This window comes from Ornithorhynchus anatinus, chromosome 12, assembly GCF_004115215.2.
Source record: "Ornithorhynchus anatinus isolate Pmale09 chromosome 12, mOrnAna1.pri.v4, whole genome shotgun sequence".
NCBI lineage: Eukaryota > Metazoa > Chordata > Mammalia > Monotremata > Ornithorhynchidae > Ornithorhynchus > Ornithorhynchus anatinus.
The window spans coordinates 48,591,079-48,608,978 of record NC_041739.1 but is presented as its reverse complement, the minus strand read 5'-3'; the positions used below and the strand labels follow the sequence as shown (position 1 = coordinate 48,608,978).

Here is a 17,900-nt window from a genome sequence, read left to right as displayed (position 1 = left end):
TCCAAAGTCTACGGGTCTGTCTTCCTCTCCGGGCTTGAGAAAACTAGCACCTACTGGCCTGGCTGGTCTCCGAAGAAGCAGAAGGGCTAATTGGGCGGGCGATCCCCGGCATTTCAACGCGTGCCGCTTGTGCCACTTTGGGTCCTTGGTACCAGCCGTCATTCTGCCGTGGCTCTGCCCCAGTACACGATAAATTCTAAGCTCGGAGGAGGAACTGGGCAGCCGCAGGAAACCAAAGTGGAAAGCCCCGGCTTCTGATGGAAGGAGACACGATCCTCCAAACAACCTTTATCAACTGTGTTTGACAAACCTGGAAAAATGAAATCTTTGGCAATACCTCAGGGTCTCATCCTGGTTTGCAGGTGAACATTGCATTGCCAGGTTTTATTACTATTATTACCATTATTATTTGCAATATATATGGAAATAATAACAGAAGCAGCTCGGGCTCATGGAAAAGGCCCGGGCCTGGTAGTCAGAGGTGGTGGGGTCTAATTCTGACACTTGTCTCTTGTGTGACCTTGGGCTGGTCGCTTAACTTCTCTGGGCCTCGGTTACCTCATCTGTAAAACGGAGACTAAAACTGGGAGCCCCACTTGGGACATGGACCGTGTCCAACCTGATTAGTTTCTATTTACCCCAGAGCTTAATAGCCCGCCTCCCACATGGGAAGATCTGAACAAACATCATTAACGATAATAATAACAATAATAATGATGATCATGATGATAGTAGCCTGGAAAGACACAGAGAAGATCCCGTGGCTGACAGATCTGCCCAAGCCCACTGGCCTGGAGCTCAAGGGAGCCGAGAGCTCTCGTTCCCACTTCTCGGATCTGTTCCCATCATCTTTCCGGCTGCCCGACTCTGGACTGCTCCAAATGAGCACGGAGAGGGGTATTCCTCGCCCTGCCCCATATCCGCTGGCTGAGCCGGGGTTTATCCCGGCAGTCTCCCAGGGGAGGGGCAGGTTCGTGAAACACCGCCTCTGGATTGTAGAAATGACAGCTCTAGAAAGCATGTGGTTCAACCCAGTAGGGGTAGATGGATATTTGGAATCCACCCAGTTCTTCCACACAATCCACTTTATTCATGACACCCGCCGGATAGAACGCTGTGAGGGAATTAGGGAACGTTCTAACGAGGTGCGTCTTACCTGGATAGAACACAGTGCCATGTCAGTGCATGTATAGCTCCCTATTGACTTTTGCTTTTATTTATGTATATTAATGTCTGTCGCTCCCTCTAGACTGTGAGCTCATAATGGGCAAGGTACGTGCCTGCCAACTCGGTTATATTGTACTCACCCAAGCGCTTAGTACAGTGCCCCGCACACAATAAGGACTCACAAATACAACTGACTGATAGATTCCTTTTCCAGACTGCATATTTATCCTCGTTCCCTAGGCCATTTTGATATTTCGGTGGTATTTTATTGCTCCTACTGTGTCCGTCTCCTGTCCTCATTCATTCATTCAATCCTATTTATTGGTGCTTACTGTGTACAAAGCACTGTACTAAGCACTTGGGAGAGTACAATATACCAATAAAGAGCCACATTCTCCGCCCACAACGGAGCCCCTTGGGGGACAGGATCCCTGCCTTCGTCCCACCTATGAACTCTTTCTCAGTGCTTAGTGCAGTGCTCCGCACACCGTAGGTGCTTAATAAATACCATTACGAGTACTAATCATCTTCATCATCGTCATCATCGACGGTATTTACTGAGCGCTTACTGTGTGCAGACCGCCGTCCTAAGTATCTGGGAGAGTACAATATAACACGGTTGGCAGACACATCCCCTGCCCAATAATTATGGACCTTGTTAAGCACTTCCTAAGTGCCACGAGATGGGACAGACACAAGATGATCAGATCGGACTCCTCATATGAGTCTCACAGTCAAAGAGAGAGGGCGGATCGGTAGTTTCTCCCCATTTTACAGATGAGGAAACTGAGCGACAGCATGGCGAAGCAGACAGGGCCCGGGCCCGGGAGTCAGATCGTCGTGGATTCTGATCCCGGCTCCGCCGCTTGTCTGCTGGGTGATCTTGGGCAAGTCACTTCACTTCTCTGGGCCTCAGTCACCTCATCTGCAAAATGGGGATCGAGACTGTGAGCCCTATGCGGGACAGGGACTTAGTACAGTGCCTGGCACACAGTACGCGCTTAACAGACCAGAATTATTATTAGAAAGTAGTCCAACGGGGTAAGTGGTAGGGCAGGGATTAGAAACCGTGTCCCCTGAATCGCAAACCCGGGCTCGTTCTGCCAGACCACGTGGCTTCTGCCGGGTTATCATTCAAGGGTCAGTCAGTCTCTCTAGCCACAGTAATCATTCCTTAACCATACACGTTTTGAGGAGAGCAAACGGGTTACTGGAAACCACGTTTAAGACACTTTCTCAGGCAGAGGAAGATACGGAGAAAATTTTTTCTCTACCTCAGAAGGAAATGAGACCTGTATTCTTTCTAGCAATCTGGCTACTCTCCTGGAAATCTAGAACAGGTGGAATCCCGAGGGTCAGAACTTTTCCCTTGCTCTGAATCTACTGCTAACCAATTAAAGCACAGGCCCTAGGGGAGAGGAGCAAAATTCGCTGCTCGACGGTCAATTGTATAAGCCAACAGAATGTTTACTGCTGCCTTAACGTGGTCGCTTGCATTCAAAATGAATCAATCAGCCCAAAGGGACAACAGACAAATCGGATCCGATCATCGTGAAAAGCCAGCCCCCCTAGGGAAACTCTCGAGCTGAGCTTGTCTTAGAAACGAGGACCCGAGGCAAAATTTTCAGATGAGTCGGGTTCCCCACTAATCATCCTGGCTTCTAATTTGTAAACTCCTCGGGGGGACCCAAACTGTTGCATGCTCTCAAGCCCCTGACACACCGCTCTGCATGTGTGAGCTCATCCGGCGGCATTTACCTGTGACCGGGGCGTCTATGTCCAGAAGATTCTTTTCCTGCCGCAGAATCGACGCGCCCTCCGTTATGATTCTCAAAGCCACGCTCTCTTCCAGCCTCCCCTCTTTCATGAGGTGGGCTTTTAAGACGTCCACCCGAGGCTTCCCATCGTTGTCAAACACCTCCTTCGCTGTGAGCCGATGACTTGGGGGAAACGGGACAGCTGAAAGGAGAAGAGAACCAGGTGATTCCACCGTCGAATCTCTAAATGGCGTCTGAAGTTGGCGAACCACTGCGGCACACGGCCAGGCCCTCTCAGGGATTATCTGAGGGTTTCCTGCTTTCTCTGGTCCTGGGGCAAGAGCTCTACCGCAGTACAGGCCACACTCCGAAGCGCTTAGAACAGTGCTCGGCACACAGAAAGAGCTCAATGGATACCGCCGATTGATCCATCGATTGATTAGTGAGGCTTTGCCGACCTAGCACGTCCCCGGGGAGTGGAGAAAGAGAACCCAGGAGTCCAGTGGCTCTTTTCTATCTCACCTGCTCCAGGTGGAAAAAATCATTTCAGCACAGCCTGCCTCAAATTTTGTAACAATCTCCTCCTCCTCTCCTCATCCTCCTTCTCCTCCTCATGTTACCGTCTTCCTCTTGCATGGGCTCCTATATCTTTCCAACTCGCCCAGTTGCAGATTGGAAGAGATGAAATGAGGTCAGGAGCTATAAACAGAATTACTCGCTGGTCTGTCGAAACCCCCAGTCTAACCCAGAAGCCTTTAAATGTGCCCGGTATCTAGCAGGAAATCAGTAGGCATTTAATAGAAAATAAAACTACTGGGGAAAATGGGGAAAGGGAAAATGTTGGGACACTGGATTTTCTTTGCCAGCAGCACAGAACCCGAAGAGCACGCACTCACTCTCTGGAGCTAAACATCTTAACTCATCGTAGGATGTCCCGAGTTGAAATCTGCCTACATTTCCACTCTGCCTCTCCCCACTTGGCTGATCGGGCTGAATTGTCGGAAATGTCATTACTTCGCTTCACACCCCTCAATTTTCTCTCTCTCCTTTGGACTCCCTCCTGATTTTCTCATTTCCATACTTCCAACGTCCTTATTCAACTTTCCCATCTGAATCGCTCACTCTTTGGTCTTACTTACTCATCCTCGCTGCTTCCTAGACTCACACCCACGCACCCGCTTTCGGGGAAGGAAACCATTAACGCCAAGGTGATCCTGACGGGAGAGAGGTCCCCGTTTCTAGGGGGACGAGTCGCCCGGGATAACGACAGGTTTCTGGGTAAAGAGGATGCCCAAGACGATTCTGAGATGAGCTCTCTGACACCAAGTAGAAATGGGCAAAGCACTCCGTGGGGACGGAGGGGAAGCTCACCTCCTGGGAGCTGACCTGTGCCCTGGCCATAGCAACTGGACACGCGCAGTAGCGACGACGATGATTTTCGCATGGCGAGAGACTCGTTCGAATGGTCAAGTCAAGCGGCACGTAACACGAGGACGCATGCTAAGCCTACGCAGTGCAGGGGCAGAGAATATTGGGGTCTGTCTCCCCCTCTGGACTGTAAGCTCCTTGTGGGCAGGGAATGTGTTCACTGTTATAATGTAGTCTTCCAAGCGCTTAGTACAGTGGACTGCACACGATAAGTGCGCCAATGGTACGGTTAAACCAACGAATGAATGTGAAGCAAGTCACAAACATCATTCCACCCTGTAGGAAGCGATCATGTGAACTGCAAGGGATGAAATGTGTTTCCCGGAGCGGGACGGGCTATTGCCTCCCAGGGCCCAGGGTCTTTGAATCTCTGGGCAGAGCTTCGATCTCACCTGTCTCTCCGCCGACCCTCGCCCACGTCCTGCCTCTTTCCCTCCTCTAATCTGACAACCCCAGTCCCCCGCTTCAAAGCCTTATTGAAGGCACATCTCCTCCGTGAGGTCTTCCCAGACTAACCCCACTTTTCATCTCCCACTCCCTTCTGCGTCGCCCTGACTTGCTCCTCTCCTCTTCCCCCTCCCAGCCCCCAAGCACGCATGTTCAGATCTGTCATTTTACTTATCCCTTTGCTCTTCCCCTCTCCCAGCCCCAAATTACTTTTGTACATATCTGTCATTTTATTTATTTGGATTGATGTCCGTCTCCCCCAGTCTAGACCGTGAGCTCGTCGTGGGCAGGGAACGTCACTGTTTATTGTCGCATTCCACTTTCCCAAGAGCTTAGTACAGTGCTCTGCACAAAGTAAGCGCTCGTTAAATACGATTGAGTGAATGAGCGACTGAATGAAAGGCAGGGAACACAGCTCGATTCACACAACAGGTGCTGCTTGCTGTTGCGTACCATAACATTTCCCTGGGCTGGGATCTGAACGTCACCGGCCTTGCTTTGCTAGAAAGCGCAGAACGGGGGGAGAAGGGGCGCGGAGGCCTCGCTAACATCCTGCACGGGCCCTGAGAAGGTCCCTGACAAGCAGGCTTACGCTAATATGCTCACACATCCACGCACATGCGTGTACTCACATTCCATTTCAGGCCAGTCTGCCAAAGTCACAGAATCCCGGTAAGCCTTACACCCAACCAGCAGTACCTTGTGAAGTTCCTTCAGTCACTCCATCTACTCTAATTGCATTTTGATTCCTGAGGGCTTACTGTGTGCTGAGCTCCTGTACTAAGCATTTGGGAGAATACACTAAAAAAGAACCGGTAGACACGGGGGAATGAGTTTACAGTCTACAGCCTTCTCGCTTCGCGAGTCCATATCGTCACAGAGAAGCGGCTTGGGGTGGTGGAGAGAGCACGGGCCTGGGACTCAGAAGGTCACGGGTTCTAAAGAGCCTGTCTGCTGTGTGACCTTGGGCAAGTCACTTCACTGTGCCTCAGTTACCTCATCTGTAAAACGGGGATTGAGCCCCAGGTGGGACGGGGACTGTATCCATCCTGATTTACTTGTAACCACTCCAGTGCTTAGTACAGTGCCTGGCACATAGTAATTCTTAACAAATACCAAAATCATTATTATTGTCTCCGTGGTTCTCAGTCCCTCTCCTACCCAGCGCCAAAAACTATTCCCACAGACACACACGTCCTTACACACCTATGTCCACCATGTACCTTCCTGTACCCTTCGAGTCTATCTGCACACAGTCAGCGCTCAATAAATACGACTGAATCAAGCTCTCCGGTCTCAGATGCCAGAGAGATGCCCCATTATTTTGCTATAAATCATGTTCTACTGGGTTTTGCAAAAGAAAACAATTCCTGAAGTTGTATGGGGGTTCTCTGGCTCTTCCAGCCCAACCGTAATTTGAAATAGAGAATCTGAGAGCAAAAACGTACGTGGGCATGCTCACGGAATTAGCACCGAGTTAATTAACACACTTTCTTCGGGCTTCATTTGCAAAATGTCTTCGGGTTCACTGGACCGGGGAAAGAGGACTGACCTTCTCATTTGCGAACGGCATACTCCGCTTACGCTGCCGAAGGCATTTAACGTAGCAGTGCATCCCTGTTTATAAGACATTTTACACAGCATAACCAAAATGGCCATCAAAAAACCCCCAAAAACCGCTTCTTCCCAGTGTGTTGACGTGAAACTAGCAAGGATTCTTCTACGGGATTTCAGAACACACTGTGCTTGGAACACTGTGGCTCCGAATGTGAAATAAGTTACAAACCGTTTTTAATAAAGATCAGACACTAGCTAATTAAAAGAATTGTTCCAGCTGCAGGTGATTAATGATTAATTAGTAGAAATGAGTGACTGAATCCAGTTAGTACAATTTAGAGCCCCTTTCGTTAGTTGAATTTTTAATCATTTTCATTCGAAGGGCACATTTCTGTGTACATAAGGGAGGTTCTATTACCATCTGGGTCGCTGCCTAGGGCCATTTTGATTGGCTGCTAGAATTAGGGTTAAGGGCAGGGCAAGGCATAAACGTCTGACTCGGTCTGGTTGACGTGTCAGGGCCGTGGAGAGGAGTATTTTGGGAAAGGGGTGCGGGGGAGGCTGGGTCGGGGGCGGGAGGAGGGGGCTCGAGGAAGGGAGTGTTGGGGAGGATGGAGCAGATGCAAGTAAGAGAGAGAAAGAAGTAAGACATACACGAAAGACAACGGCACAGAGCCCACAACCGCTAGAGAGGGAGCGTGGCCTAGTGGATAGAAAAAGGGCCTGGGAGTCAGAAAGATCTGGGTTCTAATCCCACCTCCACCGCTTGTCCGCCGTGTGACCTCGGGCAAGCCGCTTCTCTTCTGCGTGCCCCGGTTACCTCATCCGTCTGAGGATGAACACTGTGAGCCCCACATGGGACATGGACTGTGTTCAACCCGATTAGCTTCTACCTACCCCAGTGCTTAGTACAGTGCCTGGCGCACAGTGGGCGCTTAACAAATACCAGAAAAAAAACACTGTGAGTTTTACTAATAATAATTATGGTATTTGTTAAGCACTTACTACATGCCAAGCACTGTTCTACGTGCTGGGGTAGATCCAAGGTCATCGGGTTGGACCCAGTACCTGTCCCACATGGGGATCGCAGTCACAATCCCCATTTTACAGATGAGGTAAATGAAGACCAGAGAAATGATTTGCCCAAGGTCACACAACAGAGAAGTGGCGGAGCCGGGATTAGAACCCACCACCTCTGACGCCCAAGCCCGTGCTCTCGCCCCTAAGCCATGTGGCTCCCTGTAGGAGGAAAGGAAGATTGAGTCGGACCGGGACAAGGTAGGGCAAAGCCGTCAGCAGGCCAAAATTCAGGGAAAGGGAGCTGCATCCGACCTGATGGATCCATGGCCACAACTGTACTTTCCAAGCGCTTAGTACAGTGCTCTGCACACAGTAAGCACTCAATAAATACGACTGAATGAATGAATTGTCCAGTCTCCCGGTTGTCTGGGCTGCTGAGGGACAAGGAGGTAGGCGACGCCCCGGAGGGGAAAGGAGGCAAATAAACACAAAACAGCACAAGGAGAAAAGGAACACAAATTGAAAGGGAGAAACCACTTCGAGGAAGGCGGAAAGAGAGGAAATGAAAAGAGACAGCCCTGGAAAACCAGGAAAAGAACGGGGTCTACCTCACTCGGGCAAAGAACCAGTACTTCTGCTAATATTTATATAGAGCATTACAGAAAGCATTTCTAAGGGGGAACACCTCTCTTTGCAGAGTTCATTCAGTAGTATTTACTGAGCGCGTACTATGTGCAGAGCACCGTACTGAGCGCTTGGCAGAGTTGTAACTTAAAGCGGCTGACTCATCAGTCACTTGTGCCTAAGTGCGAGATGACAGGCATGCTGGAGAAGACCCTCCTCCCTAGCCAAACTGGTCTTATTTTGAAGACCGATATTATCACAGGCCACTTAATCACTGGCATATTCACTCGTGCTCCCCGGATCCAGTTTCCGTTCCCTTAATAATAACGTTGGTATTTGTTAAGCGCTTACTATGTGCCGAGCACTGTTCTAAGCGCTGGGGTAGACACAAGGGAATCAGGTTGTCCCACGTGGGGCTCACAGTCTTAATCCCCATTTTACAGATGAGGTCACTGAGGCGCCGAGAAGTGAAGTGACTCGCCCAAAGTCACACAGCGGACAAATGGCCGAGCCGGGATTTGAACCCATGACCTCGGACTCCAAAGCCCATGCTCTTTCCGCTGAGCCACGCTGTTCCCTTGCCCAAACGACCTCTGCTTGGTAGTGATTCATTCCATTTTATTTAATGAGCTCTCACCGTGTGCAAAGCACCGTACTAAGCACTTGGGAGAGTTCGGTATAACAGCGAACAGACCCATTCCCGCCCAAAACAAGTAACGGCTGAACCTATTCGTGTTTCTCGTCCATAGCAATTATGGAGGAAGATTAAAACAAAAGGGGGTTGCTGCCTGTGCCAGGGAACAATTTTAAAATACTTCTGACATCTCGATCATAAAAAAACCCATGTTCTGATAAGACTAAGGGCGCAAGTATTCATCTTTGAAACATACATACTGAGGGTGTGTTTTCCCTAATTTATTTTAGTGCCTGTCTCCTCTTGTAGATTGTGAGTTCCTTGTGGGCAGGAATCATGTGTACCAACTCGGTTGTATTCCACGTCCACGCCATCGCTATCATCCGTCGGAAATGTAAAGTGGGCAAAAACGTGCAAAGCATTTATCGGATTTATTCATTTATCGTTTGCTTGGTAGAGTTTAGTTGCACTTATTCGGAGAACAAGAAAATAACCTGCAGAATATTTCCCAGGCAATTCAGGGAAAAGAGAGAGAGTTTTAAGTAGACCGAGAACTCTACTTAATCTACTTGAGAAGCAGCGTGGCGCAGTGGAAAGAGCATGGGCTTTGGAGTCAGGGCTCATGAGTTCGAATCCCGGCTCTGCCACTTGTCAGCTCTGTGACCGTGGGCAATTCACTTAACTTCTCTGTGCCTCAGTTCCCTCATCTGTAAAATGGGGATTAAGACGGTGAGCCCCACGTGGGACAACCTGATTCCCCTGTGTTTACCCCAGCGCTTAGAACAGTGCTCTGCACATAGTAAGCGCTTAACAAATACCAACATTATCATTATTATTATTAATCCACAAATTCAGCATCTTGAGGTACGACGGAGGATCGTTCTTGTGGAGACTTTCCTGCCAAGTTCCCATCTACCCTCTCTTCCAAAGAAAACAGCATGGGAGTGGGCAAAGGGACTGAAACACTCTAGCTTTTTTTTCATTTATTTTGTTTTTTTAAATGGTATTTAAGAGCCTACTACGTGCCAAGCACTGTACTGAGCGCTGGGGCAGAGACAGGATAATCAGACTGGACACTGTCCATGTCCCACATGGGGCTCACAGTCTTAATCCCTATTTCACAAGTGAGGTTCATTCAATAGTATTGATTCATTCAATAGTATTTATTGAGCGCTTACTATGTGCAGAGCACTGTACTAAGCGCTTGGAATGAACAAGTCGGCAACAGAGAGAGACGGTCCCTGCCGTTTGACGGGCTTACGGTCTAATCGGGGGGACACAGAGAAGTTGTCACTTGCCCCAGGTCACACAGCGGGTAAGTGGTGGAGCTGGGATTAAAACATTCAATACCGAATACTCTTCTCATCTGAAAGCAGTTTTAGACCAGCTGTTCATTCAATAGTATTTAGGCAATAGTATTTATTGAGCGCTTACTAGGTGCAGAGCACTGTACTGAGCGCTTGGAATGGACAAATCGGTAACAGACAGAGACAGTCCCCGCCCTTTGACGGGCTTACAGCAGTGTGCAAAGAAGCATGGTCTAGTGGATAGAGCACGGGCCTGGGAGTCAGAAGGACCTGGGTTCGAATCCTGGCTCTGCCACTTGTCAGCTGTGTGACTGTGGGCAAGTCACTTCACTTCTCTAGGTCTCGGTCACCTCATCTGTAAAATGGAGATTAACTGTGAGCCTCACGTGGGACAACCTGATTACCCTGTATCTCCCCCAGCGCGTAGACCGGTGCTCTGCACATAGTAAGCGCTTAACAAATACCAACATTATTATTATAATCCTGCCTCTGACACATGTCTGCTGTGACCTTGGGCCGGTTACTTCATTTCTCTGTTCCTCAGTTAACTCATCTGTATAATAGAGAATAGAGAAGCAGCGTGGCTCAGTGGAAAGAGCCCGGGCTTGGGAGTCAGAGGTCATGGGTTCGAATCCCTGCTCTGCCACTTGTCAGCTGTGTGACTGTGGGCAAGTCACTTCACTTCTCTGTGCCTCAGTTTCCTCATCTGTAAAATGGGGATTAAGACTGTGAGCCTCACGTAGGACAACCTGATGACCCTCTATCTCCCCCGGCGCTTAGAACAGTGCTCTGCACATAGTAAGCGCTTAACAAATACCAACATTATTATTATTAATAGGAATTAAGACTGTGAGCCTCACGTAGGACAACCTGATGACCCTCTATCTCCCCCGGCGCTTGGAACAGTGCTCTGCACACAGTAAGCGCTTAACAAATACCAACGTTATTATTATTAATAGGAATTAAGACTGTGAGCCTCAAGTGGGACCGGGACTGTGTTCAACCTGATTAGCTTATTCTACCCCAGCGCTCAGTACAGTTCCTGGCCCTGTAGTACGTGCTTAACAAATACTATTTAAATAAAAACAACAACAAAACAAAACAACGTTCTGTCTCTGGAGATAAGGAAACCAAGAAAACATCTACGGCAAACACTTTCAGGCAAGCCTGATTCATTTCCCTGATGAGCACTTCCCTCTCAATGGGGTAATTATTTCTTAGAAACTACAACTTTTTTAAAGATGCCTTAAAGCTTTTGGGTTAACTCTTTCCGCTCTCCAAGTCCCAATAATATCTCACTGCTCCAACTAGGGTGACGGGTCACCTAGTTCTATGCCAGAAAAGCTGGTAGAGATTAGGCACCAGAGGACTTTATGTCTGGAATATGCATTTTCAAAACCAAAATCAATTGTATTTATTGAGCGCTGACTGTGTGCAGGGAACTGTACTAAGTGTTTGGGAGAGTGCACAATAACAACAGAACAGACACATTCCCAACGAGCTTACAATCTAGAGGGAGAATCAGATATTAATACAAATAAATAAATTACAGATATGTACATAAGTGCTGTGGGGCTGAAGGAGGTGGTGAATAATAATAACAGTGGTAGATGTTAAGGGCTTACTATGTGCCAAGCACTGTTTTAAGCGCTGGGGTAGATACAAGGTATTCAGGTTGTCCCACATGGGGCTCACAGTCTTAATCCCCATTTTACAGGTGGGGTAACTGAGGCACAGGGAAGTGCCTCAGTTTCCTTATGTATAAAAGAGGGATTCAATACCTATTTTCTCCCTTTAACTTTAACCCCCAAGGGGGACAGAGACTGTGTCTGAACTGATTATTTTTAATCTACCTCAGCGCTTCATGTAGTGCTCATCACATAGTAGCATTTAACCAATGCCATCGTTATTATTGAGAGATATACTAAGTCAATGCCCAAAATCACACAGGTGACAAGCGGCGGAGCCGGGATTAGGAGCCACAACCTCTGACTCCCAAGCCCGTTCTTCTTCCACTAAGCCACGCGGTTTCTCATAAAGGGAAGCAACGGAGCAAATCGGGGAGATGTAGAAGGGAGTGGGAGAAAAGGAAATGAGAACTTAGAGAGGGTTTCTTGGAGGAGATGTGCCTTCTACAGGCTTTGAAGGGGTGGAGAGCAACTGTCTGTCAGATATGAAGAGGGAGGGCATTGCAGGCCACAGGTAGAAGGTGGGCCAAGTGAGAAGCAGCTTGGTCTCACGGAAAGAACACGGACTTGGGAGGCAGAGGACCTGCGTTCTCATTCCAGCATTCCCCTTGTCTGCTGTGCGACCTTGGACGAGTCACTTTAAAAAAAAAAAGATATTTCTTAAGCGCTCACTATGTGTCAAGCACTGTTCTAAGCGCTGGGGTAGATACAAGGTCATCAGGTTGTCTCACTTGGGGCTCACTGTCTTAATCCCCATTTTACAGATGAGGTCTCCGAGGCACGGAGAAGTTAAGTGACTCGGCCAAAGTCACACAGCTGATAAGTGGTGGAGCCAGGATTAGTACCCACGACCTCTGACTCCCAAGCCCGTGCTCTTCGCACTAAGCCACGCCGCTTCTCTGTGCCTCAGTTTCCTTATGTATAAAATAGGGATTCAATACCTATTTTCTCCCTTCAACTTTAACCCCCAAATGGGACAGAGACTGTGTCTGAACTGATTATTTTTAATCTACCTCAGCGCTTCATGTAGTGCTCATCACATAGTAGCATTTAACCAACGCCATCGTTATTATTGAGAGATATACTAAGTCAATGCTCTGGACCATAGAGGGTAACAAAGTTTTATAGGGCAGTTTAAGGATGCTCACCTGATCTTAAATAATCACAGAAACAGATTTCGGGGGCTCAAGGCAATTTTGAAATGGGTTTTCTAAAAACATTTCATTAAGGTACGCGAGCTCACACGAGGACACTGTAACGAGAAGATAAAGATGACCACATTTTGCTCTAGGATAGCCCCCAGACTCCAAAAATGTAGGCACAGTCCTTTGTGGAGTTTGTTCTGAGCACTCTGTTCTCTGGAGGAAGCCAACTGTAGTTTGCTTTGAAGCAGCGTGGCTAAGAGGAAAGAGCCCGGGCTTGGGAGTCGGACGTGGTGGGTTCTAATCCCGGCTCCGCCACCTGTCAGCTGTGTGGCTTTGGGCAGGGATTTAACTTCTCTGTGCCTCAGTTACCTCATCTGTCAAACGGGGATTAAGACTGTGAGCCCCACGTGGGACAACCTCATTACCTTGTATCTACCCCAGGGCTTAGAACAGCGCCCTGACACATAGTAAGTGCTTAACAAATACCATCATTATTATTATTATTTGAAAGGACAAGACTCCTGGGATACTGTACGCCCCCCAGTATGTTCACAAAATTCACTTCATCACAAACACTGCCACTCTAAGGAAGTGACCTGCTGCTATTTGATTATTTCTGGTTATTAAGGCTACCCAACACACCACTGCAAATCCTACCTTAGCTAGAAAACCAGGGTGTAATTTCCCTGGATGACAAATCTATCCTGCTAGTCATAATAAAATATTGTTATTATAAGGTGTGAGCCTCTGATATCATCACGCTAATAAAGAACGCTTAAAATTAAAAATTATTCCCCAGATATTTTAAACGGTTTTCAAATCTGACGTCGGAGAAACCGACACAACTATCCATCTTGCATGACAGGTAATCGGAATAACGGTCTAGTGGCATGAACGTGGGCCTGGGAGTCAGAGGAGCTGGGTTCTAATCCAGCTTGGTCACTTGTCTGCTGTGCGGCCCCGAGCGAGTCACTTCACTTCTCTGGGTCTCAGTTTCTTCATCTGCGGAATAGGGATTCAGTCCCTGTTCTCTCTCCTATTTAGACTGTGAGCCCCTTGTGGGAGCCAGATTCTGTCCAACCGGATTAAAAGCTATCGGCTCCAGAGCTTAGAATAGTGCTTATTGCAGAGTAAGCGCTAATCAGTAGAATAACAATAATGACCTAGAGCTTCTTCCTTATCCATCATACGGTGAAAATTATGGGGCTATTTCTCATCAAAAAGACTCACCCCAAGTCCATCCGTGGCAATAAGAGAGGTCCAGAGAGTGAACGCATATTATGGCACCACTTAACTACACCCTCTGTGATCTGTGTACAGTGGACGAGAAGAAGAGCGTAACTGAAAACCTGAGCAGCTTGGCCTACTGGCTACAGCACCGGGCGGGAACTCAGAAGGTCCCAGGTTCTAATTCCGGCTCCGCCACTTGGCTGTTGGGTGACCTTTTGAGTCACTTCGCTTCCGTGGGCCTCGGTTACCTCATCTCTAAAATGGGGATTAAGACCGTGAGCCGCATGTGGGACAGGGACCGTGTCCAACCTGATGATCTCGCACCTACCCCAGCGGTTAGTACAGTGCCTGGCACACAGTAAGTGCTTCACAAATACCATTAAAAAACAAACAAACCAAAAAAGCCTGGAGTCCCTCCTGAGTGAGGGATGGGCGTGCCTCAGACACTAAAATAAACTCCCAACATGGGAAGTGGAAGAGTGTAAAGGTATTTACATAAAAGCTTTGGGACAGAGGGTGGGGAGAATTACGAGTGCTAAAAAGTCAGACCTAAGCTAGCGCTGCCTTAGCGTTCTTCTCAGCCCACAGCAGCCAGCTAGAGGATTCCCGCTGCCTCCTCAAAGATGTTCTGAGGGTTTCCAGTCAGAAATCTGCTCCATTGAGGCAGAGAGCTAGCATTCATTCAGTTCAGCATTCATTCAGTTCGTTCAATCATATTTACTGAGCGCTTACTGTGTGCACAGCAGTGTGCTAAGCGGTTGGGAGAATACAATATAACAAACAGACGTATTCCCTGCCCACACCTGTACTTCCCAAGCGCTTCCCAAGTGCTCTGCACACAGTAGGCGCTCAATAAATATGATTGAATGAATGAATGAGCTTACAGCCTAGAGGGGAAGAAGGACATTATTAGAAATAAATCAATTACAGATATGGATCTAAGTGCTGTAGGGCTGGGAAGGGGGATGAATAAAGGGAGCAAGTCAGGGTGACGCAGAAGGGAGAGGGAGAAGAGGGAAGTGGGGCTTAGTCAAGGAAGGCCTCTTGTTTTCCATGGATCATAAAGATGGTCAAGATTGATACGGCCACCGTATAAATTGGGTATGACGCAAATCAGTGCAATGCATTCAGGAGATTAATTTCATAACACAGACTTTCCCCTCTCTGCAGAGCCAGAACTAGGACCCATGTTCCCTGATTTCTACAGCCTCGCTCTTCCCAACTCTCCCATCCACAGTAGGGTTGGTGAATTGGGAAGTACAGATCTACCCCAAACCTCACACTGGCCCATAACGTCTATTACCTTTGGAGACTGGGAATCCCCCGAGGGACGAGGACTGTGTCCAATTCCCAGCTGGGAATTCTCTCCCAGCGCTTAGGACAGTGCTCTGCCCACTATGACCTTCTGCCAGAGAGGTGAGAAGAGAAATTCACTGTTGTGAGTCTCATCTCCTACCCTTGACCGTCTTCTGGTGAGAGACACTGAGAAGGAATGAATCAACCAAACAACAGACAGTGGTTTTGTTTTGTGAGCGCTCTTGAGGGAAGAGTACATTACTAGGCTTAGAGCCTAGCGGGGAAGACAGAAGCAGAGAAATCAAAGGCAGTTCCCAGATAATTAAGCCTCTGCAGTTGACGTAAAATAAATAGAGCTAAACATTTCAAAATCACGTCCGTCGTATTTTGCCATTTTATTATCTGAATGCACTAAATCAAGCAGGTGAACTTTCTGCACTGATTCAGCCCTCAAATAGTATCGACCCAAAGTGGTATCATATCCAGCCGAGGCCGACGTGTAGTTCGGGGCAGCAAGGCTTATTAAAAATGTATTTAAAATGTTGCAGCTAGATCTTGGAACCTCTAATGATTGTCTTGTCTTATGCCGACGAGTCGTCTCCGACCCGTAGCGAAACCATGGACACATCTCTCCCAAAATGTCCCATCTCCATCTGCAATCGTTCTGGGGGTGGATCCACAGGGTTTTCTTGGTAAAAAAACAGTAGTGGTTTACATTGCCTCCTTCATTAACTTGAATCTCCGCCCTCAACTCTCTCCCATGACGACGCCATCCAGTACAGGTTGGTTTTTTTTATGGCAGAAGGCCTTCCACTCGCTAGCCACTGGCCAAGCTAGGAACGGAATGGGTAGCCCTCTGCTTGACTCTCCCTCCCGGAGCTGAGACCGGTAGACGACTGGAAACTCTCCAGGTGCCATCCTGAGATGGGGGTTAATGATAGACTGAACGCTCCTTAAGGGCAAAGATTGCGTTTATTGTACTTTCTCAAGCACCTGGTACATCCATTAAGTGCTCAATAAATACCATGGATTGGTTAAACATCTAGAAAGTCAAAAAACTAGGCTTTCCATTGAGAAAAATTCAGTGGGGGCTAATGGAAAGAGCACGGGACTGGGATTCAGAGGATCCCGGCTCTGTTGATCCCAAACCCTTATCCTATCCTGCCTTGCCCACTGCATCTACCTCTTCGCTGACCTCCCGGCCTCCTGCTTATTTAGGTTTCGGAGAGGAAGAAGAATGATCAAAAACGGAATCACTCTTTCCAAAGAAAGGGAGAGGACTGAGTGCTTTCCTTCTAAAAGAGTGCCACTGGGATCTTTCTTTCAAAAACGATAAAACCAAGAATTGATTCAACTGCAAGCTTCTGGAAGCAGCGTGGCTCAGCGGAAAGAGCCCGGGCTTGGGAGTCAGAGGTCATGGGTTTGATTCCCGGCTCTGCCACTTGTCAGCTGTGTGACTGTGGGCAAGTCACTTCACTTCTCTGCGCCTCAGTTACCTCATCTGTAAAACGGGGATTAACTGTGAGCCTCACGTGGGACAACCTGATTCCCCTGTATCTACCCTAGCGCTTAGAATAGTGCTCTGCACATAGTAAGCGCTTAACAAATACCAACATTACTATTATTATTATTACTATTATCCACTACGTGACCAGTAAATATAGAGGACGTTGCTATTAATGAATTCATACAGATGGTGGTGAGCTGTTACTCTTAAAACCTAAACAATATTTTGCCTTCCACAACAGCCATCGCCAGGGGAACATAGTCCTTAGAAATCAAGGGGGACCCAATTAGAACCTTCACACCAGGTGGTAAACAAAGAAGTCTCCCTGCTCTTGGGTCTTAATTTCCCTGCTGATTTTCACCTGCGAGAGGATAGAAGGCACCGTGACCTCGTGGAAAGAACAAGGGCCTGAAAGTCAAAAGACCTAATCATAATAATAATAATAATACTGATGCTATTTGTTACGCATTTATTGTATGCCAGGCACTGTCCTAAGCACTGGGGTAGATGCGAGAGTCGGGTTGTCCCTGTCCCACAGACAGCTCACAGTCTTCATGCCCATTTTACTGATGAGGTAACAGAGGCACAGAGAAGTTAAGTGACTTGCCCCACGTCACACAGCAGACAGGTGGCAGAGGCGGGATTAGAACCCAGGTCCTTTTGACTCTGAGACCTGTGTTCTATCCACTAGGCACACGGCTTCTCTGTGTTGTAATCCCGGCTCTGCTACTTGCCTGCTCTTTGCCGGCTGTTTAATATCTTGTGACTAACCCATTGCTTGACACGTTGTGATGCTTAATAAATATCATTATTATTGCCGCTATATTTGTTAGGAAATTACTATGTACGAACCACTACTCTAAGTGCTGGGGTGGATGCAAGTTAATCAAGTTGGTCACAGTTCCTGTCTCACACAGGGCTCACCATCTAAGGAGAAGGGATAACTGGCTAATTAAATCCTCTTTTTACAAATGAGAAAATAGAGACCCAGAGAAGTGAAGTGACTTGCCCCAGGTCACACAGCAGAAAACAGATAGAGTCAGGCTTAGTGGATAGAGCACGGGCCTGGGAGTCAGGAAGACCCGGGTTCTAA

General features: G+C 47.9%; 1 protein-coding gene across 3 annotated transcripts in view; it reads right to left on the bottom strand.

The window, feature by feature from the left end:
* The window catches only part of PPP3CA (protein phosphatase 3 catalytic subunit alpha), a 393,218-nt gene that overhangs the window by 217,791 nt on the left and 157,527 nt on the right, over nucleotides 1-17,900 (bottom strand). For all 3 annotated transcript variants that reach the window (XM_029076559.2, XM_029076558.2, XM_029076560.1), the window contains exon 2: nucleotides 2,926-3,126. In XM_029076559.2, the coding sequence (XP_028932392.1) occupies nucleotides 2,926-3,126 (201 nt within the window). The remainder of the gene's footprint in view (nucleotides 1-2,925; nucleotides 3,127-17,900) is intronic.